The sequence below is a fragment of the Manis pentadactyla genome, chromosome 14, assembly GCF_030020395.1.
Source record: "Manis pentadactyla isolate mManPen7 chromosome 14, mManPen7.hap1, whole genome shotgun sequence".
Classification (NCBI taxonomy): Eukaryota; Metazoa; Chordata; class Mammalia; order Pholidota; family Manidae; genus Manis; species Manis pentadactyla.
In genome coordinates this window covers 83,997,706-84,021,510 of record NC_080032.1, presented here as the reverse complement: position 1 = coordinate 84,021,510, position 23,805 = coordinate 83,997,706, and the positions used below count along the sequence as shown (strand labels likewise).

The following is a 23,805-nucleotide window of genomic DNA, read 5'->3' as shown; positions in this document are numbered from 1 at the left end:
ACAGCTAATGGATCTCAAGCCCCGAGAATTAGGTAACTTGTCCAAGATCACTCAACTAGTAAGGGGCAGAAGTAAGAATGAAATCCAGGTGTGTGTGGCTCTGAGCAATCTGCTTCTCAGTGGCTCTACAAGGCTTTGTGGAGTATTGCCCCCAAAATAGAGAAGGGACCAAGAAAAATAACAAGAAGGCTAAGAGAGATTTCCAGGGAACAGTTAACATAATAAAGTTGCTAAAGAAAAGATTGCAATATTGCATACTTTCAGCTTCATGGGGTGTCTCTTCAAATACTCAAAGAGAGAAACCTATAAAAGTAAAGTCCTGACCAGTATAGATGTCAGTTAGGAAAAAAAACTGCCTTAATTGTTTGAAGCATTTTTTGAGAGAATTCCTACAGTTTCTAAGGTTAATATTTTTGTGGGCCTTTATATATATATATATATAAAGAATTATACTATCACATTCCCAGTAGTTTTGTTTATACTGTTTTTCTGGTATTGGAATTAATATAGTAATAGTGCTACATCATTAAGTCCCTTTGAAATAAAAGTTCTTAGGAGAGAAATTAGCAGTATAGAACTTGTGAATGTATGTGTGGTTAAAAGTATCAAGCCCATAAAAATTTGATTCCTGTCCAACTTTGAAATATTGTGGTGTCAACAACACAAACTTCATCTATCCCCCATAACAAAATATCTAAGATAATTTCTCATATCTCTATTCATATGCTACCCACTTCAACATTCTTTGCTGAAATAATCTTTCCAGTTTCAACAATACGAAGCTACATTAATTTTAAGTGACTATAGCATAACCATCCCCACAGGAACCATACATTTGCCAGGCAGTGCATATTTAAAACCTTCACATTTTCAAAGGATGTATAGTTTGGCTGTTTTCTAGAAATCACCATCCATTATGAACCTGCAGTATTTTTAGTTTTTCTATTTTATTTAACTGGTTGTTTTTGCTATTTATTCCTGCAGCTTTTATTAAATTCCCACTCAGCAATATGAAGGCAGGGGCTATATTTATCTCACTCAGCATCATATCCTTGTTACTAAACACATAGCAGGCATTCAATAAATATTGTTTCCCCTCCAGCTTTATTGAGATATAATTGGCATATAATGATAAAAATTTGTTGAATGAGTGTATTATTCCCTATTTATTTGAAACAACCCTTTTTGTCATGTTTTAAATATAGGAATTTCTTTCTAAGCCTGAAAGTGGCTTTCCACAAATACTGCCTCACAGTTGACAGGCCAAATCAAGGTGTAGAAAAGAGGGAGTGGGGGAGGGGAAAATAAAACTTCTGACAAAAATTTGGGGGGAGCTTGTGTTTTTGGAATAAGCAGATTCACTGGCTTTAAAGGTCTCAGGAAAGATTTTTCTGAATCACCTTTTTCATTTTCTCAGACATAATTGCTACATTACCTACAGCCTCCTACAAATGTTCTGCTTTACTTATATAGACTATATCTGACCAGATTTGAAACTTAATTATTTTTTCTTTTACATTCTTTCTTGATTCATTTTCTGAGTTCATGTTGAGAAATAAATCCACATAGATTTAGTCAGAATGATTTAGGATCTATGGCCAGATCTATAGGACCCAAGGGATAGTTTTTTCTTCATTAATTAGAAGGGAAAGATTTCATGATTAGTATGAATGAAGTACCACTCTTAGGTTTATTATTAATTCTGGCTGCAGCAGGTGTAACCCAGTGCCGTAACTTTGTGCCCTCCCTGATGTAAAAGTGTGTCCTTCACATATTTTTTACTCTGTCCACGGTTAACTGATTCTTCAGGGGTGAAGCTTACGTCTTCCTCCTCTCATGTTCAGCAGCTCTTTTCTCCAGTTATCAACAAATGGACAATCTAATATTTGTCTGACCCTCAAGGTCACACATGGGATTCAACTATTTGAAGCTGAAAACGCAACATTAAGGTACATCACAACACAAGAGATTGAAAAGAGCAGGTAGTAACTGGCAAAATACTGTACAGAATGTTAAAAATTGTGATAATTTTTGTGTGGCCTCGATCGACACTTTTTAAACTGGACCTTTGTTTCCTTGAATTATACTTGATTTTTCTTTGTTCTTTTCTTGCAAGTCTAAATATATTTTATCAGAGGCTCAGGGACAGGACCTAAAACCATTCTATTGTAGTGTAACAACTGGACACATATTGGGACCAAGGTACCGCTGGGTGTTTTTCTTTTTTCTTCTTGTTCGGTATGAGAACCACCACCCCTTCCTTCAGAAACACTGATGTATTTCCAGCCTTCTCTCTTAATTGTATGCGACCGTAGCGAGGTTTGTATGAGCCCTTCTGCGTGCCAACGGAGTCATCTGTTCCGAAGCTACAAGTGACACAGCCTGAACACAGTCCTACGGAAGGTTGTGGGGTCCCCCAGTCCGTCTTCACGGCGGTGCGCACTCGGCTGGGTCCTTTCGGGGCAGACGGGGACCTGCCCATCCCACCCTGATGGGGCGCGGGGAGGACAAAGGAGCCCCGCGCGTCCGCAGCCGCTCGGGCGCCGGGTAACTGGCGGGTCCACGGGGGGCGCGCCGCCCTTCCCGAGCGATGGGCAGCACCTGCTCAAGGTCGCGCACCCGAGGCCCCGGCCGCGGCCCGCACGAGCGGGTGGGGCTGCGGCGGCCGCCCCGCCTCCCTGGGCTCACCTGCCGCCCCGCAGTCTGCGCAACCGCGGGGAGCACGCGCCCCCTGGCGGCGGCCGCCCGCCGCAGCCGGGCCTCCGCGGACGCCGCGGGGCGCCGGAGGGCGGGGCCGGCGGCGAGGCCGCGCGCGGATATAAGCCCCGCCGGCAGAGGGGCGGGCCCGGGCCAGCGCGGCGAGTCGGCGGGGCGCCCGGCGCCGCAGACGCCGCCCGCGAGCTCGGGGCGGGGAGAGCGGGGAGGCGGGGAGGAGACGCAGGCGCGGGCGGCGCCGGTCCACCTCCGCAGCGCTCGCGGCTCCCGCGGCTTTCGAAGGCGGGCCCGGGCTGCGGCAGCGGCCTCGGCTGCCTGCGGAGGTGAAGCCGGACTGCGGCGGCCTGCGCGGCGCGGCGGGAGGCGGCCGGCCCCGAGGGTGGGCAGCGCCGGGCGGCCGCGCGTTCCCAGCGGAGTCCCCGAGGGCAGGGGCCCCGGGCGTTTCCCCCCCGGGCGGCCTCGCCGGCGGCTCCTGCAGAGGCGGCCTCGGCGTCCCGGTGGCCGGAGCCCTTCGGGCGCTGAGTGGCCGCCCCGGAGAGGCGCCCCCCGCGCGGGCCCCTTGAGTCGCGCCGGCGTGCCCTGGGCCCGGGAGGATGCCCTGGGGCCGCTCCTTGGGCGGACGGGGATGCTGCCGGAGATGATGCGCGCGGCGAGGCGGGACCGGGGCCGTGGCAGTCTCGCTAGGATGAGCCCCTAAGCCCGGCGGTGGGGAGTGCTTGTGGCTAGGCCAAATAAAACAAAAACCCATCTCGGGGCATTTGCAAAAGTAGCTTGCAGCAAATGTCCAATAGTGCCAGACTTGCCATGTAGGCCCCAGAGCGATCAAAAGGAAGTTAGCGTTCCTGTTCGAGAAGCTGCTCGCAGCTAGTGAACGAGCGCCCAGAAAGGGTTGCGGGGTTTGGGATTTCCTTTTGGATGGCGTTGCTGATTGGGGTTGGGCTGGTGGGAGGGATAATGTAGTGAGATTCGAGCGGCCGCTGTAAGGTCTCACTGTGGGAAGCTTGCTTTGCGTGTGTCATCACTTGGCCGAAGATCTTACTCAGAATGTGGATTGCCCCCAGGACAGGAGAGGAGCTCTGAAGCCATTGCTTGATTAGCAGTGATTCCTCCGTGGAAAATGGAATTTCTGGAAACATCCACCCTGGTGTAGATTTTGCCTACGGAAGGGCGCTAGTGTTGGCACGAATTGCCTTAAAAGTAGTGAGATGGAGGCAGGTGTCTAAAGCACCACTGGTTTTGAGCTCACTTCTGTGAAGGAGAATTTTGAGGGAGTGAGCCTAGACTTTTCAGGGAAGTTAAAGCCTCAGTGTGTCTCTCGAGTCCTAGTTTACTTTTATGCTCAACTTTTTTTTCCCCCTTCCCTCCTTTAGCCTCATCTGTTTCAATGGTGCAACTCTCTTCATCTCCTTCCGGTTACCAGTCACCTTCAGGCCGTTCAGAGGAGGGACGAGAGGGGAATATGAAGTCAGCCAAGCCCCAAGTGAACCACAGTCAGCATGGAGACAGCCAGCGGGCCATGAGCCCCTTGCAGTCTGCGCTCAGTTCGGCTGCTGCCTCTCCTTCCCAAGCATATGAGACATACATTGATAATGGACTCATATGCCTTAAACACAAAATTAGAAACATCGAGAAAAAGAAGGTAACTTTTTTCTCCCAGCCCTAAGTGTGCACCATTTTAAACAAGGATGAAGGACCTGACGTCTTTGCTTCCTATCAGGACTCAGAGGTGTTCCTTCCTGAAGATTTCACTAACTGTGGGGCTTAGCTAGCTGCAAACATACAAGCAGGCTAAGTATTGCATGTATCAAACCTTTGCTGTTTGATTTGTCAGCAGAACTGAATAAAAATTGATAGTAAAACAGTTATGCATGCTACTGTTGAAATACGTGAAAGCTAGCTACTTTAAGTCAGATTAATCCTTGAGTGCTTTACTGTTTCTTTTCATAGACGAATAATAGCTTGATTTTTATTTTTTCAGCTTGTTTTCCTTGTGACTTTCTGCAGCAGTTGATATTGCAGTATTAACTGCTGCAGTCGGGGAAGCTTTTTTGATGGTAGAGCCAGAAAATGTTTTAGCACCAATATTTGTGTTGCTCGGGGATTGTTTGAGATGGGTAGGTTGAAAGCATTGTAGAGAGCCTTGTAAAGAGACCCAGGGGTCATTACCAGCTTCCCGTTGCAGTAAATGCTGATGAGAAGATCCAACTCATTCCTCATTTCCTGAGTCATGTAGCCTGTAGAGCAGCGCTGCCCGCTGCTTTGTTGTGTCATGATTCTCTTTTGCTCGTGATGCTAATGTGAGTGATTAACTATCTGGGTCTAGGAACTACATATTTTTATGTCAGACCTAGTTAAGACCTCAGGTAAGTTGCTATTAGTGGTGGAGTGTGAAAAGGTTTTTTAAGAGCCTGGTTAATTTTTTTTTTTTTTTAAACACACCAGGAAGGTAGGGAAGAAGGGCCAGTTACTAGCAGCTTCTCTGTAGCCCTAGCTCTTACCAGTTGTCTTTTGAATGCATGCCGTCCATCGATCACAAGTGTGATAAGGTGGGTGTGCTGCGGTCAGCACAAATTCCCTGCCACTGTGGGAAACTAGTTAAAGCAGGATTTATTCAAAGCAGGATCTACTGATGGAGGCACGTTAACATCTTCCCCTAAGTGGAGGAACTACATACAGGTGTACAGATATACCCACTTATACCCTGCAACTTAACTGTAGTACCTCTTAACTTTTGAATACCTATCTGGTCAGTACCAGTGCTTTGGCTGCAAGCTTCTGGGAAAGCATTTTGAAGCTATAAAGCCAATATGGGAGGAGCCTAAACCTTTCTTTAGAATATCATAGTGGATCATGTCATTATTATGGGGGCAATAAATGCAATTTATTTGTTATGTATTTACTTAAATACCAGATTTAATATGAAGAACAGATTCAGGTTGAGGCTCCATAGTGCTTCAAAAGACTTACATTTCTGTACATCCATTGGGAAGTTCCCTATTGGAAATAAATGCCACCTAATTCAACAGGTAACTAATAGTCTATGCATGAGATCAGAGCAGGATTTCTTAGCCTTAATACTATTGATATTCTGTACCAGGTAATTCTTTGTCATGGGGGATGTCCTGTGTGCTGTAGGATTGTCCTGTGTGTGTTGAGCAGCACCCCGGGCTTCTGCCCACAAGATACCAGTAGCACTCCAAGCTGTGATCACCAAAAATACCTGCAGGCATTGCCAGATAGGCTGGCAGACAGAATTGCCCCTGATTGCGCATCACTGGGGTGGGAATGTGTAATTGACTAGTTAAGTCCCTGTGTGTTAAGTAGTCCAATGATAAACTGAGGCCATTAAAAGGGTTTTCTTAGTGCTTAACTTTTGTAACTCCATGTAATGTTGGCTGTGTGTAATATTTACTTCCCTGACTGGACCTCATCTGCACTTGCTGCCTGCCTTGTAGTAAAATGGAGTTCTTGGAGATTGATAGCTAGCTTCAAGAACTTGGTTTTCATAAGAGACAGTCTGATCGTTGGCTTCAGAATTCTATTTCAGACTCTAGTAGGTGCAACTTTCTCTCTTGTAGCTCAAACTGGAAGATTACAAGGATCGCCTGAAAAATGGGGAGCAACTGAATGTAGACCAGTTGGTAAGTGGTTTCCTTTTCTTAGTAAAACTGTAGATGGATTTGATGAGACCAGAGATTTGATAGGCCAAAAAAGAAGAGTGAGAATCCACTGGGTTTTTCAAAAGACTTCGTCTTCGTCGCCTATTAGATCTCACAGATTTGACTTGACTTCCTTTGTCCTAGCCGATGGTATGGATGGGGGTGTGGGTTAACTAAGTGAACACGAGGCTCTCACTGAGGGTGAACATAGGGCTTTAAATTCACCTTTTGCTAGGGTGGACTGAGGAGGAGGGGAGGGGGCACTCTGGTGTTCTGCTGTTCACTGGTATATTCTAAACCTGACATCTTCTTTAAAATGTAGAAGAACACTGCCTCCAGCTTGCCTGCCTTTTCTCCAGGTGCTTCCCTTTACTGCCTTGCGTGGTTTCTCCCTCCTTGTCTACCCCGGATCGCCGTGTCCTCTCAGGAGGCATGTTTATCTCATAACTATCTGGCCTTCTGGAAGAAAAAAACAAAACAACTTACTATAAATACTAGACTTCACAATTAAAAAAATAGTGTTTGTCCGTGGTATAACTGGCAATTGCAAATTTTATCTAATGTGGAGAAGGAGAGTTCTTAGAATATGGAAAGAAAAAAAATTGCTTCAGTAACGTTTGTCACTTTGACCTGATCACATCTCCTAGCTGAGAAGGGACACGGTGAATCTAAATATTATTTGATCTGGCTTGTGGATTTATTATCTTTGTCTTTTTTAACTGAGATTTTGGTTGTGTGTCATAGATACTGGCATTCAGGAGCTTTTCCCTTGCAGTATTGACACCTCTTCACTGACCTAGAATTTTGTGATGTAGTAAATTGCAGTTTTGCTGAGGTACAGGTTTGAATTGTGTGAGCTCCACGAATGAGGTTCCCACATCAGCACTGGACATCCAGCATTTCAGCGTGCCTTTATTTTCGAGTAGTTGTGCTCTTTTCCAATAACTTTTAAAGTGATAAAACGTTCCTTTTTGTCAGTATCCTTGAAGGAGTTACTCTGTTCCCGTTGTGCTTCTGATTTGGGGAAAAAACGAGCATTGGCGTTGGGGAGGTTGGTGGTTCTTGTGGTCTGTTTCTTGGGAATGTCAAGGACATGCTATAATTCAGAGCTCCAGGCAGGCTAACTTTCGTTTTAATATTTCATTACCGTCTTCATAGCCACGTGTTGCTTCTATAGTATTGACTTTGATTTTCCAAGCAACGTGCTGACAGCTGCCTAGTTTATATCACCAGTAGATCAGCCCCTGAACCCTAAATTCCTATGTCCACTTGCCTATTTGACATCCTCTAACCTTACCCTCCCTCCCAAAACCTGCTCCTCTTTTGACCTCAGCTCTGTAGTTAAGGGCCTGATGAACTAGAAGGATGGAGTTTCCACAAACCTTGGGGAATTTTTCACCTCATATCACACCCAGCCCATCGGCAAGTCTGCTCAGTTCTATCTTCAAAATGAAATGAAGAAACTGAGCATTTCTCATAAATGCTGCTGCTGCCGTCCTTGTCCAGCCACGTCATCTTTCATCAGCATTACTGTCATAGCTTCCTCATAGGCTCTTCTGTTTCTCCTCCTCCACGTCTGTTCTCAACACAGTAGCCTCAGTAATCCTGTTGACGTGCACGTCAGATGGTCATTCCTCTGCCCGAAAGTCCCCGTGACGGTGGCAGAATGTTTACTGTGGCCTACAAAACCGCACAAAATATGCTCCCCAATTTCTTTTACATCCTTACTGCATTTCCTGCGCTTCTGTCCCTTGCTCGCTTCATTCCAGCCAACTGACCTTCTTGTCTCTCAAACATCCCAGGCACACGTCTGCTTCAAGGTTTTTGCACGCGCTGTTCCTGCTGCCTGGGGTGCTTTTTCCCAGATGTCTAAATGGCTCAATTCCCAGCCTCCTTCAGCTGCTTATGTGAAGGTCATCTCAGTAAGGCTTGTCCTGACAACACTATACTTCTATTCCTCCATTCACACTCCTCGGCAGCTCTCCTTGCTTTAATTATTTAATGTTTTATGAAAATATAGCTGATACATAGCATTCGTTTCAGGTGTACAACATAGTGATTCAACAATTACATTACTAAAATGCTCAAATGTATCCATTACTAAATGGTAAGTGCAGTTACCATCTGTCATCATACATAGATATTAGAGCATTATTGTCTATATTTCCTATGCTGTACTTCCAACCCCATAACTAATTTATTTTGATTGGAAATTGATACCTCTTTATCCCCTTCACCTATTTTGCCCACTTCCCCACCCACTTTAATTTTCTTAGTAGAAGCACCTGTCTCACAAACTGTTTTCTTTCTTTCTCTTATAATATAAATGCCATTACAGTAGAAATTTTGTCTGTTCACTGCTGTTTTCCTAGTACTTAAAATAGCATATAACTTATAGTAGGCTTGTAAAATATTTATTACATATAGATTTACTAAATATAAAATGACTGAATATTAGATTTTAGGTGTGATAGTTTGTGGTGTTTTGGAGAAACAACATCTTAACACAAGCAATAAATATTGAAAGTAGAAATTTAGAAAATGCAGGTAAGTCAGAAGAAAAAACTCTAATCTGACCACTCAGAACTGTCATCAGTGGTGTAGTAGTTAATTAAAAAGTTCTAAGTTTAGTTTTTAAACGTGGCAGTAAATCACAGTTTAGAAACTAGGAAATATTAAAAAAGATGTGGTTTTTCTTTCACCCTGTCCTTCCTCTTTTTAGTTCTCATCTGACAAAATAATGGTTGCTAATTCTTACATGTCCAGAGCTTCTTTAAACCTATATATCCAGATATTCTCCCTTCCTCTTGTCTGTTTTTCTATACAACTTAGCTTAATAGAGGTACATTTTGGGCCTTTATTTTGCTGTCTCCCCCCACCGTAGACCTTATTTTTTGAACAGTTACAGGTTCACAGCAAAGTTGAGCAGAAAGCGTAGTTCACATAGACACTCTGATCCTACATGCGCATAGCCTCCACTGTTAATATTTCTTACCAGATTGGTGCATCACTTACAGTGGGACCTGACACGTTGCCATCACCCAAAGTCACGGTTTGCATTACGCTTCTCGATGGTGTACATTCGTGGGTTTTGACAAATGCCTAATGGCATGTATTTACCATTACAGTATCATACAGAATAATTTCAGTGCCCCTAACAATCCTTTCTGCTCATCTATTCATCCACCCCGGCCTTTTTAAATATCATGTCAGTGTTTCCATAATACATGGTCTTTAAAGTTGGGTTGAATTGTTTTGTGAAACTGTCTAAGACTGATTCTATTTTGGGTGGGAGTCCTTTGAAAATATTGTCTATTTTTCCTTTGTAAATTGGTTTGCTTGTTTTTTATTCCTTTTTTTGGCATCAACTTTTCAAAACTTCCCCTGAAAATCACTTATTTCATCCGGTTTTAAAAGTTTGTGTAGATTAGGGCAAAGTAATTTAAAAATTCTGTTTCTGTGTTATTTTTCATTTATTTCTAATTTTGTGTGGTTGTATTTCCTTGGTTAACTCTTAATTAAGTCAGCTTTTTTTTTTATCAGCTTCTGGATGTATTTAAATTTTTCTTATCTTTCCACTTTCCTTTGGTTTATTTACTTCATTTTCTAACTTTGAGTCGAGTGCTTAATTCATTTCCTTTTCTCCTTCAAGCACTGTGTTAGCTGTATACAGTAAGTTTGATACTGTATTTTCAATATCAGTGGCTAGAACTTCTGTAATTGCAGTTTGTATTTCTTCTTTAGTGCAACAGATATCTGTAATATTGTAAATAAAGCTTTCTGTGATCTGCGTGGGTATCATAACGTCTTTTAGTGCTACCTCTCAGTAACCTGTCAAGACTAAACAACACACCTCTAAGATTTCACTAAGACTGCTATCATAAACCTAGATTTCTCCTCTTAAACAGTAAGAAGAATGTCTTAATGAAGTTTTTTAGAGTCTTGTTTGTAACTTTAACGTCTGGTTTGGTTCAGATCTAGATTTGAAACAGATAACAGAGATTCAAGTGCGTGAGCAAAGGCAAAGGATGCTTGATGTTCTGGCTGCACTGAATTTTTATTGTTCAAGAATGAGGATTTGGTACCCATCTCTTATTGCTAAACTCATGAAACAATGTGGAATCTTCGCTCCTCTGTGGTCCCACTGCTACCGGTCTAGTCAAGGAAGCCCCCTAAGTGTTGCATACATTTCCTAATTAACCTTCTGCTCTGTCCTTCCAGTTCACCAGTCCTTTTCCCTCTAGTGTTCTTTTCTCAGCAGAAATCTCAGTGTGTGATTCTACTCCAAAGCTTTAAATTCTGCTCAGAATGTTTAAGCATATTTGAGGCTAAGATGATGTTCTGAAGTACCTTTAATTCATTTCAACGAAAATCTTTTGAGTGCCTATGCTGGGAGGTGCTGTGTGCTTCATGCTAGGGCTGTAATATCGGAGCGACAAATGTGATGCCTGTGCTTGTGGACATTATGTGATGGGGGAGAAAGGCAGGAGATAAGCGAATCCAAGTGTGGTGGGTGTTCAGGCGAAGCGCAGAACGATGACAGACTGTGATGAGGAGCCTGGCCCGGTCTGGAGAGTTGGGGGCCACTTTCTTGAGAATAGGGTCCTCCAGTTAAGATCTAAGAAAATGAAATGGACTTAGCCAGTTAAAGTGGGGAGAGAGGAAGAGGCGCAGGCTAGGCAGCTGCTAGCATGTGTAAAGGGCCTGGAAAGGAAAACTGTGTTTTTACAAAGAGTCTTTCTAAGAAACTGGAAAGAGGGCCGGTGTGGATGGAGTGGTGAAGCTGGAGGAGAAAGCCACAGAATGCAGATCTCTGTATGCCAGTTAAGACTCTGTGCTTTTTCTTAAGGGCATCAGAAATGATACAGATATATTTTAAGCAGAGAGTACTGATTTGTAGTTAAAAAAAATCATTTTGCTGGGTGAGGAGTCATTTGGAGATGGTAGAGTACGGGTGTAAAGAGACCACATTCGGGTTGGCTGTGTTCTAGGTCAGAGGTTACGGGAGCTGGTACGAAGGAGGTGGCAGAGGGGTTTGAAGAGGTAAAAAAATTGATAGGTTTGTGGCTTGAACACTTGAGTGGATGGTAAAACCATTTTTTGGGTTGGGAACACTGGGGGAGAACAAAGTTTGGGGAGGATAGGCTAAAGGACTTAATTTTGGACAATTGATTTTAAGGTGCTATGAAGCATTAAGGGTGATGTGTAGTAGGTAGTTAAGATACAGGTGTGGGGCATAGGGAAGTTTAGTCTACAGATACATCACCTGGATGGCTGCTAACTGAAGCCACGAGAAAAAGATGAGACCATCTTGGGTGAGAGTGTAGAAAACAGAAAGAAGCCTAGGACAGAGTCCCGAGGAACTCTGACATTTAACATTTGGGTAATACTGGCTAAAAGCATTTTTAAGGAACTCACTTTAGGGTCAGGCATCATTCTGAGTGATTTATAAATATGAAATCATTTATACTGCACAGCATCTCTGTGATGTAGGTCCTCTTATCCTTATAAGTACAAACAACTGAGGTGAGAGAAGTTAATGGAAAAATTCTTGGTAAATAAATGGGAGAAAAATGGGGAAGTTTAGTGTTAATGAAAAATAAGGGATGTTTGTAGAGCAGGAGAGTGCCTTTATATTGAAGTCTTCTGAGATGTCTACCAAAAGGAGAGTTATAAAAAATCCATGGGTTTTAAAGGCTGGGATTGACATTGCTGAAATCAGCCAAGGCAGTAGTGATAGAATCCAGGTCGCTAGAGGCTGGAAGAGAAATGGAGACTATAGATGTTTTTGAAATTTAAATCTGGAAGGAGGTGGTTGCCAGAAAGGCACATTTTATTTTTCTTGCTTAGGTTGGGGAGACTTGAACTTTTTAAAATGCTGGCTTAAGCATCAACAGAGAGAGAAGCTGAAGGCATTAAAGAGGAATCGCACAGTAGGATCTCCTTGGAAGGCAGAGTTGGGTAGGATGCAGGGCACAGGGGGAAGGGTGTCCTCCTCAGGGGAGGAGGGGAGGGAGAAAGGGTGGGTCCCCGCTGGAACCCAGCTCCCAGCAGAAGGGGTTGAGGTGGTTCCCAGATGATGCTGTTTCTCTAGACACAGTTAATACCATCTGGGAGTGGACGTGGAGGGATTTTCCTTTCTAGTTTTTCCTCCCTCTGAAGGCTGTATACTATGGTTATGTTATTTGTGTATTCTTGGTTCTATAGTTGGAAGACTTACTTACTTTTCTTATAATGAAATATATGGTCCCAGCCAAACGTTGCGTGTGAGTTATACTGCATCAAAAAGCATGCATCAAACAATTACCAAAGGGAAAGGGACTGGGGAGGATGGGTGGGAAGGGAGGGATAAGGGGGGAGAAAAAAAGGGGGCATTACGATTAGCATGTATAATGTGGGGGGCACGGGGAGGGCTGTGCAACACAGAGAAGACAAGCAGTGATTGTACAGCATCTTACTGCGCTGATGGACAGTGACTGTGAAGGGGTATGTGGGGGGGACTTGGTGATGGGGGGAGTCTAGTAAACATAATGTTCCTCATGTAATTGTAACTAATGATACCAAAATAAAAAAAAAAGATTGCAAGATAAAAAAAAAAGCGTGCATCAGAGCCGTCGCTCAGCCCAAGCAGGCAGTGCCAACACCACTGAACTCCTTCCCATGCTTCCTTTCCTGTAACCTGACGAACTTTTCCCCTCATTCCTTTGCTTTCATTTTAGTGGCCCTTGTTTGTCGCCCTTGAATCTGTTCGAGTTGCTTTTCTGTACCATATAATAGATGTCATTGTGCCATACATTTGGCATTTTGTCGTCTTCACTCATGTTCAGGATTTTTATAGTGAAGCCAGTAGCCTATATTGCATTTGTTTTTCTCTATTCACTAGAAGTCTATAAATAAATAGATAGGTGTTTGAATTGCTTGTTCTTTTTTATTCTACTTTGAACAGTCTTATATGTGTTATTGAGACAGGTGCAAGATTTTTTTTCAGGGTATTTACCTACCACTGGGCGGTAGGGTATGCCCATGGTTAACTGCATAGGTAAAAATGCCAAACTCTTTTCTAAAATTATTCTACCAATTTATACTGTTGCTCGTAGTACATGGGAGTTCCTATTGCTCTATATCTTTGTAAAGACTTAGTATTATCAGACTTTTTAAAGACAGCTCGATTGAGGTACATATATATAAAACTAATCCATTGTAAGTGTACAATTCAATGATATGTAGTAAATTTGTAGTTATGCAACTATCACAACAATCCAGTTCTAGAACATTTCCACTACTCCTTGCCTTTTGTACCCTTACTTGTTTTTTAGCTCTCTAAATTTGTCTTCCCTGGATATTTCATATAAAATAAGGTCTTTCCCACCTGGCTTCTTTGATTTACCACCTTGTTCTGTTTCGTGTTGACCCTTTGTTCTTCCAAATACATTTGAGTTAAAGGTCCATTAAAAACCTAGCCCTTCTCTAAGTATCAGCTTTGTTCTTCATGTGAAATCTTTAACAAATTTGCCCCTTTAAATTTACAGTATTTCTATTATAATACTTCCTTAATTTAATCTATTACAGGTAGTTGTTTACCAGTCTTTTCTACCATAATATAAATTTCTTGAAGTTGCCTAGTTGTCTGTGTGACCCTCACTGTGGTACCTATGTAATATATTTGAGTAGTGAATGAATATTGACAGAGGAATCCTATTGGCTTATTGCTCATAAAACTGAAAGGTCTGTCTGACCTTACACTTACAGACAGGGACTCAGCCCTATTTTTATTATGGCTCAGATTTCTAGTATAAAAAGTGAATTTTTAAATTAACTTTATATAATCACTGCTAAATGCTTTTTCTCCCTACTTTTTTGAGTATGTATAGTAAATGGCTAGTTCATAAATTCTTAAATCTTTAAATCTCCTCACTTATTTTGACATTTGTGCTTAAAAGTTCACAGAATTGACGCTTTCTTATCCTATTTGGTAGGAAGCAGTAGAGAAATATGAAGAAGTGCTACATAACTTAGAATTTGCCAAGGAACTTCAGAAAACCTTTTCTGGATTGAGCCAAGATGTGAGTATGTTTTCTTTGCTTTTCCTAAGTCCAGTTCAACCATTCTTCTCGAAGAAAATATCTAATGTGTTCAGTCACCATACTTCTAATTCTTGCTGGTATTTTGTTGGGGTGAGGGGTTGACAGTTGTTACTGAAGAACTAGTGTTTTCAGATTTCCAGAGTCTCAAGAGAGTACAAAGGTATCTGAATATGAGACATTGTGGATAAAGTATTATCTAATGTGTATTATTTCACTATGAAATTATAGAAATCATCAAGAAGGAATAAGAACTGTTTTGATAGATACATTTCCTAAAGATATTTTAGAATATGTGGGCTTGTAAGTTTAGCATTATTTGGCATTAGGAAACAGAATTGGTAGACTTTTCTTGAGACCACGACAGTTACTACCAGGAAAATCTGTGATTCTTGTAAAATAAAGTTAAGTCTGGTCTCACTGCTATTTAGGGTCTATATGTTGGCAGTTCAAGCTTTTATGTCTAACAGATTTAATCAGTTAATGTGAAGTCTTATACATTCATTAGCAAAATGTTCCACGGTGGTTCAGAATCAGATTAATATTTAGTATTAGGCCCTTTAAAGATCATGTGCTAATAGGAGATGTTTTGTAAATGCATTTCTAGGATTGGGAGCATGCCTAATAAGATAGCCTCTTCTACTTTTTGGATATTTTCTTCTGGTATGGCGAACTAAAATTCTTTTCTCCATTTCTCTGACATCAAAAAACCCCAGGAAATCTCAAAATATCATTTTTAGGCTCAAGACATCTATCATCTTAATCCTTATAATACAACTCTGAGTTGCTCTCTTCTGGAAGTCTGACTTACTTAATTCTTAAAATGTAGTGTGTAAATCTGAAATATAAAATAGCCTAGTGGGGGGCCACTACCCTCTGTTATTGCAAGTAGAAGATGACATCAGCTCTTTTTGTCAACCATAGCATTTTAACTCATGTTGGCTCATTTATCACTTAATTTTAGTACTTTCTGTTAATTCCACAATTATTAAACATTTTTAGGCTATTTAAAATACAATACTGTCAAGTCAGTATTTTTGTTGTATGTTTTACACATACACACACACAAACATACACCCATGCAAATATGTTAAGTTTATTTAGTTTGGTCTGTTTTGCTATAAAAAGATCTCCCATATATTCCTTCTGGTTGGATGGTTGGAAATATGCTTCTACAATACATAAAATTTTCCATTAACTCCCTTTACTCAAAGTTACCCTGTCAAATCTTAGTTTTCCATTCAGGTGTTTATTTTTTTCAGTATATGGTATTCCTCTTCTTTTTAGGTTTAAGTCTTTTTAAAAACACCTTCCATGTGCCAGGCATGTACAAAAATCCACTTAATTTTTATAGCTATCTAGGAAGTAGGTGTAAATAGCCCCATTTTACAGATCAGGAATCCAAGGCTTGGGACTAAAGGAACTTCAAAGTTTTATGGCCCGTAAGTGGCAGAGTGGAGGTGGGGCCCTATTTTTTACCCATAAAAATGGTTCTTTATAGCACAGCATGGTATGGATCTATTTATGTGTGCTTCACGGCTGTAGCCCAGTAGCCACCAACCTGCTAAATTGTATTGATATCCATGTCTTGTTTTTCCTTATTTGTACCATAGACCTACTTTCATTTTAGGCAAGGTGCTAAAATACTTCAGAGCGGGCCTTAATCAAGGCCCCAGAAGTGCTTGCCAGTATCTTCCAGCCTAGTAATTTGTGGGCCCTTCTCTGACTAGAATCTGGCTCCTGTCAGACCTCCCCTGCGGTAGTCAGTTTTGCAGGGCATGTAACATTTTCTTCTTTCCCTTCAAACTGAAGTTGGAAGCCAGCCTGTTCAGTGCAGCCACGTTGCTCTTGTCTTCCTGGTACGAGCTCTGAGCCCTTGGTGGGAACTTAACATTCTAAGTCACGGTTCAGAAAATTTTATTTTTCAATACTGTTGGTTGATAGTGGCTTACTTCATATCATCTCTTTCCCAGACCAGTTCTCAACTGGAAGGAGAGAAAAAAATGTAACCTGAGTTTTTAGTTTTTACATAAACAGGCTGTGGTCAGTAGTTTTCATGACAGGTAGTTATGATTTAGGAGACAGCATATTCTTTTACTTGATACTTGATTGGCTTACCAATATTTGAGGTCCTGTTATGTGTCAGGTTCTGTGCTGGGCACTAGTGGTATATTGGAGGTACAGTACCTGTCACCATAGAGCTGAAGTCTAAGGGGGATGCAGAGAAATAAAAAGGTTGCCCTTTAATGTACCAGCTCGATAAGGGAAGTTCAGGGTGGCGTGAGGCCATAAGAACACATAACCCAGTCTTGCGAGGTGGCTGAGGAGATGTGAGGCATTCGTGTGACAGTGATGCCCTCAGCGCCACTTACCTGTGCCTTCCTATACCATCATGGAGCTGTAAAGAGAATCCCTCTGTCTTGGAGACCTAGAAGGGCCACCGCTATCCCTTCTTCCTCTAGAGCAGACACGGAGAGTCCTCTAATTTTGTGCGTGGTATTGGTGTAAGTCCATATTGAAGTCTTGGAAAAAGCTTTTTGAACCCTTGCCATTCTGCAGAAAATATCCTTGCCCACAAGGGCAAAATTCTCACTCTCAAAATTTTATCTTCACCCATGGTCTCTTGTCACACCTGGTAGTAGCACAAGTCAAATTTATCAAGTTGCTTTCATACCCGCTAGGAAGGAATCAATAACGCCCAGTGGATCTTCTTCCTGAGCCCACCTTCCTGAATCTTAATCTGTTAGGATTTATGGACAACATCTCTTTTGAACAGTAAAGTACTTCAGCCCATTTCTAGGGGAAAATCATCTTCTGGGTTTTTTTGTTCTTCTAATCTTTATAGCTTGGAAAATATCCAATATGGTGGAAACATTACAATCAGAAAAACAACTATGGGGAGAAAAGACCTTTTAGGTTTCTTAATGGAAATAGATGGTAATTTTTATTGTTGGTATTTTATAAATAGGAAGCCACTTCTGGGACCCGTGTGTTACGCGCCTTTAAGGTATTAGGGTTCTGAGTCTTGGAGTGGACTCCTGGCAGCTCAGTCTACACAGACATTTATTTAAGGGTGAACTTTCATTTCACTAATTCTCCATTTGTATTTTATCAGCTAAATATTGGAAGGCAGCTCCATCCAAACTATTATGAAAATGTCACTTAATTTTACTTTAAAAAAACTGCAGCTGTTTTCTGGCATTACTTTTGTAAGACATTCTGTTTCTCCTTGGTTTTCTGTATATTCTGTACACTTATAAGACATTATGTTTCTGCATGCTTCAGCCTGTCATCTTTGGTTGGTTGAAAATTGACCATTTTAGTTTATTCTTCTCAGGTAACAAGAGATTTAAAAAAACCCACACAAACTAAGTTGAAGCATTTTCTTAAAATATTTGTCCTAAAATTGCTTGATAGACATAAATATGAAAAAGTAAAACCTTGGCACTAACAGGGCCATCAGTGATAGGTACTTAGATTCTCAACAGGGTGGTACTAGGAGTAGGGGTGCTGGATAAAGGGTGCTCTGAGTTGGGAGCCAGATACTTGGACTCCCTTGGGTCTGATTACCTGAGACAAACCAGTTTATTACTTAGTCACTTCTTTAGCTACAAAAGGAAGCAGGGGTTTAGTGAATGTGTTCATTTCATAGTCAGTTCTAATGTATATGAGATTTATCATCTGATCTTTGGGGTCAGGCTGTTACAGACTATGAATTGCTGATAAGGGGTGGTGGCGAGTTGTCTACCTTAATTAGCATTTGTTTTCACAGCTACTTAAAGCGCAGAAGAAGGCCCAGAGAAGGGAGCACATGCTAAAACTTGAGGCAGAGAAGAAAAAACTTCGTACTATACTTCAAGTTCAGTATGTGTTACAGAACTTGACACAGGAACACGTACAGAAAGACTTCAAAGGGGGCTTGAATGGTGCAGTGTTTTTGCCTTTAAAAGAACTTGACTACCTCATTAAATTTTCAAAACTGACCTGCCCTGAAAGAAATGAGAGTCTGAGGTAAGCCAGTGAAAGTATTTTCCTGAAAAAGAACACATAACACTTTAGTCTAACTTTTAAGTTATATATGCATATTTTAAGTAATTAAGAAAACATTAATTCCGATTCAGTATGGGCAGTGGTGGCCGCTCAGCCTCTGATAGGGGTGCTAGGCTGTCGGAAGGAAAGTGAGTGTGAACGGCCTCATCAACATGCTTTTTTATTGTACCACCAATTTTACACATGATGTCTGATCAAGTTTTAACCTTATACAAGCATTAACCATAATACTAATTATGTGTATTCTTAACAATTTTTGTAATCACCTCAGGCTGGTTTATTACCTGAGAGCCTTTGCCTTCTTACTGCTGCTGTGCTTAAGTGGAGGTAAACAAAATTTAATTTGGCCAGTGTCACTAAACAGTCAAAGAGAATTATTTGGTGTTCTTCTTATGCTCTGAATAAATACTGAGAAACAAATCTGATACTTTAAAATATAAAACTAGCAAACTGAGGCTACCGTTTTTGCTCCTACAGTTACTGATTTGCTGTTTTTTGCTCTGATGGCATAAACCAGCTAATGAACAAACCTCTATGCTTTTATTTTGTTAGATACAGGCTGTTGCAATGTTGTGTCTGTTAGCCATGCACAGGCAGAGTTAGATTTCAGCTGTTATTAGGATTCAGCCCTGTATGGGGAAGAAACCTAACTAGATTCTTAATTACCTATGTGTGGCCATATATATTTTATTCCCATTCTGATCATTTACACTATTATCATTACCTATTTGGTTGATTCCTTCTCCTTCAGTTTGGTGGATTCAGGGAATGTATGTGAAATGTCAGTGTAACGTAATTTGAAAAATAAGCTGCTCTCTTTCAAGTCAAATGCAGGTCTTAATATTTCCATTCCACTGTTTTTCATCTAGGACATATACTATATAATGAATAATAATGCACTGACAGCTTTAGGCTCTTTTTGGTCTATTCCTAAATAGCTGTATTTGGTAAAATCTTATTTTAGTTGTCATTTGAAATCCCCATAAATGGGCACTTTGTCATCTTTCATAAAATTTGGGTTTTTCGTTTCCAAAGAGTAAAAAGACAGACTAACACTGTCTGTTTTGACTGTTGATGGGTCATACTGTGTAAGTTGTACTGCTCCGTAATCTGTGTGCCTCTGAAGCCACTTTGTTCTGCTGCTGCTTTTCCTTCTCAGTGTTGAAGACCAGATGGAGCAGTCATCCTTGTACTTTTGGGACCTTTTGGAAGGTAGTGAGAAAGCAGTGGTAGGAACGACATGTGAGTTTTCTCTTCTCTGGGATTATGCAGTAAACGCTTCCCTGGATGTCTAGAAGTTTTAGTATGATGAAGGCCCAAACTGTCAGTCCATCAGAACTTCATGTTTGACAATTCCGTATTCATCAGGAGAAAGATCTCTTTGTTTAGCTCTGTTAACAGCAGCTATTGTATAATTGTACTCAACTAAAATGAAACCTAGGGAGAGTTTTGAAGGGGCAAGTCACTGTGATTTGGAACAAGAGCCAAGGACTAATACTCGCTTCAACACTAGCTTGACCATTTGGGGTTCAATTCTCTGTCTGCACGGTAGTACCTGTTGTGTTTAAGAATCTTAAAATTTACACCTTGTTGATATCAAAGCTTATCTGTCAAATCTGTCAAGAAGATATGTGAATGGTTTGGCTACATAGTCTATTGAAGCATTATGGCCATTGAGGAAATGATAGGGAGAGAGAGAGCTCTTCTGGCTTCCTAATAGATGTTGGCCAGGTGACCATGTACAAATGTACACAAAATTTTGCATCCTACCTTGGGATAATAGGTTCTTAAACACTGGTAACATTTTCATTACTAGTGATTGCTTCCCTTTAAAAATATTTAAGTATGTATAACTCAAAATTTCACCTTTCAAGTTCAAATCACAGAAATTTATTTCATGGTTAGAATGCAAAATGATACAAATACTTTGGAAAATAGTTTGGCAGTTTCTTATAAAATTAAGTCTATATTTACTATATGACCAAGTAATTACACTTCTAAATCCCAAGAGAATCGGAGATATATGTTCACATAAGTATTTGTACGTGAATGGCCATACCAGCTTTATTCATGTTATTACCAAATTGAGCATAGCCTAGATGTACATCAACTGATAATTGATAAGTAAATGTGGTATGTCCATACAGTGGAACCTACTCAGCAATAAAAGGGTGAATTATTGATACTTGCAACAACAAGGATGAATCTCAAAATAATTATGCTGAGGGAAAGAAGCCAGACAAAAAGTGCATACATATTGTATGGTTCCATTTATATGAAATTATAAAAAAGACATAACTGGAATGATAGGTCAGTTGTTGCCAGGGACTAGGGGGAGGGGATTGATACAAAAAAGCATAAGTGGACTTCTGAGTTGATGAAAATGTTCTTTATCATGATCCTAGTGGAAATAACATGACTGTTAAAATTGTACACTTCAAAGAGGTGGATTTTTTGTTTGTAAATTATTCTTTAATGTTGATTTTTTTTTAAGACAAATCATCCGAGTACTCCTATGAAAAGAATAATAGTCCCAAATCTAGTATGGGAATGCTGTTTAATTTGGGAATTATGATTTTAGTGGATATTAAATATGAAATAGACTTTAGACCTATATATGATGCAGCAGTTTTAATGTCATCTTAAGATTTTTCTTGATCATCAAATGGCGATGTGCTAGGAGTGACACAGACCATATCTCAAAAATAAAATTGTAATCATGGAATTTTATAGTTTAGTAATCCTTTAGAGATTGTCCAAGATATGATTTTCTAGGGCTTATGTTTAGAGTAACTGCTAGTTGTGATGTCTGGGAGCAAATGGAGGAAATGACTTTTCTGTCAGCTCAGGGAATAGATGTGTGCTTTTGTAACATATTAGAGAGTTTGATTAGGAACTCTGAGCTTAGTCATTTTCCAAATGGTAGAAATGCAGACCCAGAGGAACTTAGGGACTTGCTAAACTTTGGGATTCTGATCTTTATTACTTGATTCAGCATGGCATAAAGATGGACTGCATGCTTACTTTTTATGATACTGACCAGTTCTTTGAATGCCCCTAATGTAGAATATTATATGACTACTATAATTAGGATAAAATTATGATAGGTTTCTGTGCCAAGTAATTTTCCATGAACTATTAGGCTGTGTGATAACTGAGTCTCAATCACTCTTTCTTAGACAAACACATGAAAGAATTACTGTCTAAATTGCTGAACTCAGGCTATTTTGAAAGTATCCCAGTTCCAAAAAATGCTAAGGAGAAAGAGGTACCATTGGAGGAAGAAATGCTAATAAAATCAGAGAAGAAAAAACAATTATCGAAGACTGAATCTGTCAAAGAGTCAGGTTTGTTGTGATCTCTGAAATTATTTCAAGTGGTTGTATTTTTAATACTTCCCCAAAATATAAAAATCATTTTACAATTCATAAAATAATGTACAATTATTTTGTTAGTTTCTACATGCCTGGAAATCTTTACTTTCTGTAGGATAAACCTAGGTTCAGAAAACATTTATAGATTTTATTACCATGATTTATAGAGTAAATAAAATCCATTTATTTGTGAATGCCTCTTACTAGAAACATTAGGTTATACTTTGTTACAAGAGAGTACACTGTTAAAGTGAGGTATTTGTGGAATTTGAACGAACCTCTGTGAAACTATTAGTAGGATAATTCCATTTAAAATTGTTTAAAATGTAAGTTATAATAGAATCCAATACAGTGGTAGAATGAGAGTATAAATGACCTAAGGTTAACATATTGATTCAGGGAAAAAAATTGCCAAAACTAGTGAAGGAAAAGTACTTTTCAAAACTCCACTTTTCCTGGGGAAGAAATCTGTGGAGTAAATGGTATTTTTGCTTTTGTTTGTTGAAGCTGGATTTATTTAAGAAATATCACTTCTAAGGAGGTAGTCTGGCCAGGATTCTCTGGTAGTTTCAAGTCATTTCTTATGTTCACTTCCTCTTAGTTCTTAATCCTAAGTACAGCGCTTCAGTATCTGCACTGCCTTAACTCCTGCTGCCGACTTTAGCCTGGAGGGGGCCTTTGAGGGATCTATTTTAAGCTGAGAAGACTGATTTTTGCCCCAGGGGGCCAGAGCTATGATTCCAACTTTAAAGAAGCTGTGTTCATTGGTGAGAGGAGGTATTTTATTTTCAATCAGAAATTAGTTTTTAAATGCAACTTGACTTCAGAAGTGTCTTTTATAAGGAGTGCTTCTAGGTTCAAATAGCCTCAGACCACATGCTTTTGACCAGTAGGGAGTAGTGAGAGTTACTCCAGCCATGAACGTACTTCACTGTGCTATCCTTTGTCTATCACTCTTCTGAAATATACTGCCAGAATGAATTACAGTTGTAGTTAGTCTAAAAACCCATAGATGACCTGGTATTTATTTAATATTCCTTTTATCTCCCCAGAGCCTCTTACAGAACTTGCACAGCCCGAGATCCAGCCCCAAGAGGTAAGGTCCTGAGAGGGAATCTGCTGATTTTGGTTTCTGAGACTTTTGAATAGTGATGTTAGGAACTGAGGCTCTGCAGCTGGCCTGGCTCAGCAGCTCCCTGCTTAGTGACTTTGGACAAGGTGTCTGGCCCAGCTGTGTCTGTTTTCCTCATGCATAAAATGGGATAATAAGAATGCCTGCCTCATGCGGTTATTGTGAAGATTAGTAGAGTTAACTTAAATTCTAAGTTGCTTAGAACTTGGCCTGGCACATGTTAACTCCTCAAATGTCAGCTCTTACTATTGTTTTTGGCTCCTGTGATAGAATTTAAAGATGGACAGGCTCTTGCTCTCTCCAGAATTTTCTCACATTGCTAATAGAAGAGGGTATTGTTCTCTTTATAAACACATTGAAATTCTTGGAAGCTGAAAAGAAGGGAAGAGGCAAAAATCACAACACGACTGATATAGAATGGAAATTAAAAGAAGGCTTGCAGTTCAGGAAATGTGAGGCTCAAGTCAAACAGTTTAACTTTGTATAGTTGAGCTAGCTTCTGCCTTAGCATTAAGGTTGTCAGGTGGGTAGACTGGCCCTAAGGCTGGCGGAGGGGGTAACCTTGGTGAAGCAGCCTGAATCAGGCAGACGTAGCACCATGACGTGCAGGTCTCAGCAGCCTCGGGTGAGTCAAATATAGATTCACTGCTTTTGAAGTATCAGAGTTTGTGTTTCTGTTAATTGAGGGAAAAGGAGAGGCCAAGAAAGTAGAGCAGTCTTTTCAAGTAGGATGAGGACAGAAATTCCCCGTTCGCACGGAGGCTCAGACCAGTGGATGTAGGAACACGACAGTT

At 40.7% G+C, this 23,805-nt stretch overlaps 1 protein-coding gene across 12 annotated transcripts in view; it reads left to right on the top strand.

Moving 5' to 3' along the window:
• The first annotated feature begins 2,906 nt into the window (after nt 1–2,906).
• The window catches only part of CAPRIN2 (caprin family member 2), a 38,542-nt gene continuing 17,643 nt past the window's right edge, over nt 2,907–23,805 (top strand). For 3 of the 12 annotated variants that reach the window (XM_057492242.1, XM_036889514.2, XM_057492241.1), the window contains exons 1-8: nt 2,937–3,094; nt 4,086–4,354; nt 6,294–6,356; nt 14,351–14,437; nt 18,228–18,466; nt 19,665–19,747; nt 21,685–21,852; nt 22,932–22,975. In XM_057492242.1, coding sequence (XP_057348225.1) covers nt 4,100–4,354; nt 6,294–6,356; nt 14,351–14,437; nt 18,228–18,466; nt 19,665–19,747; nt 21,685–21,852; nt 22,932–22,975 — 939 coding nt within the window. In that variant the 5' untranslated portion in view covers nt 2,937–3,094; nt 4,086–4,099. Of the gene's footprint in view, nt 3,095–3,338; nt 3,421–4,085; nt 4,355–6,293; nt 6,357–14,350; nt 14,438–18,227; nt 18,467–19,664; nt 19,748–21,684; nt 21,853–22,931; nt 22,976–23,805 lie in introns of those variants that run through there. The other 9 variants (XM_036889520.2, XM_036889519.2, XM_057492246.1 and 6 more) reach the window with 6 other exon arrangements.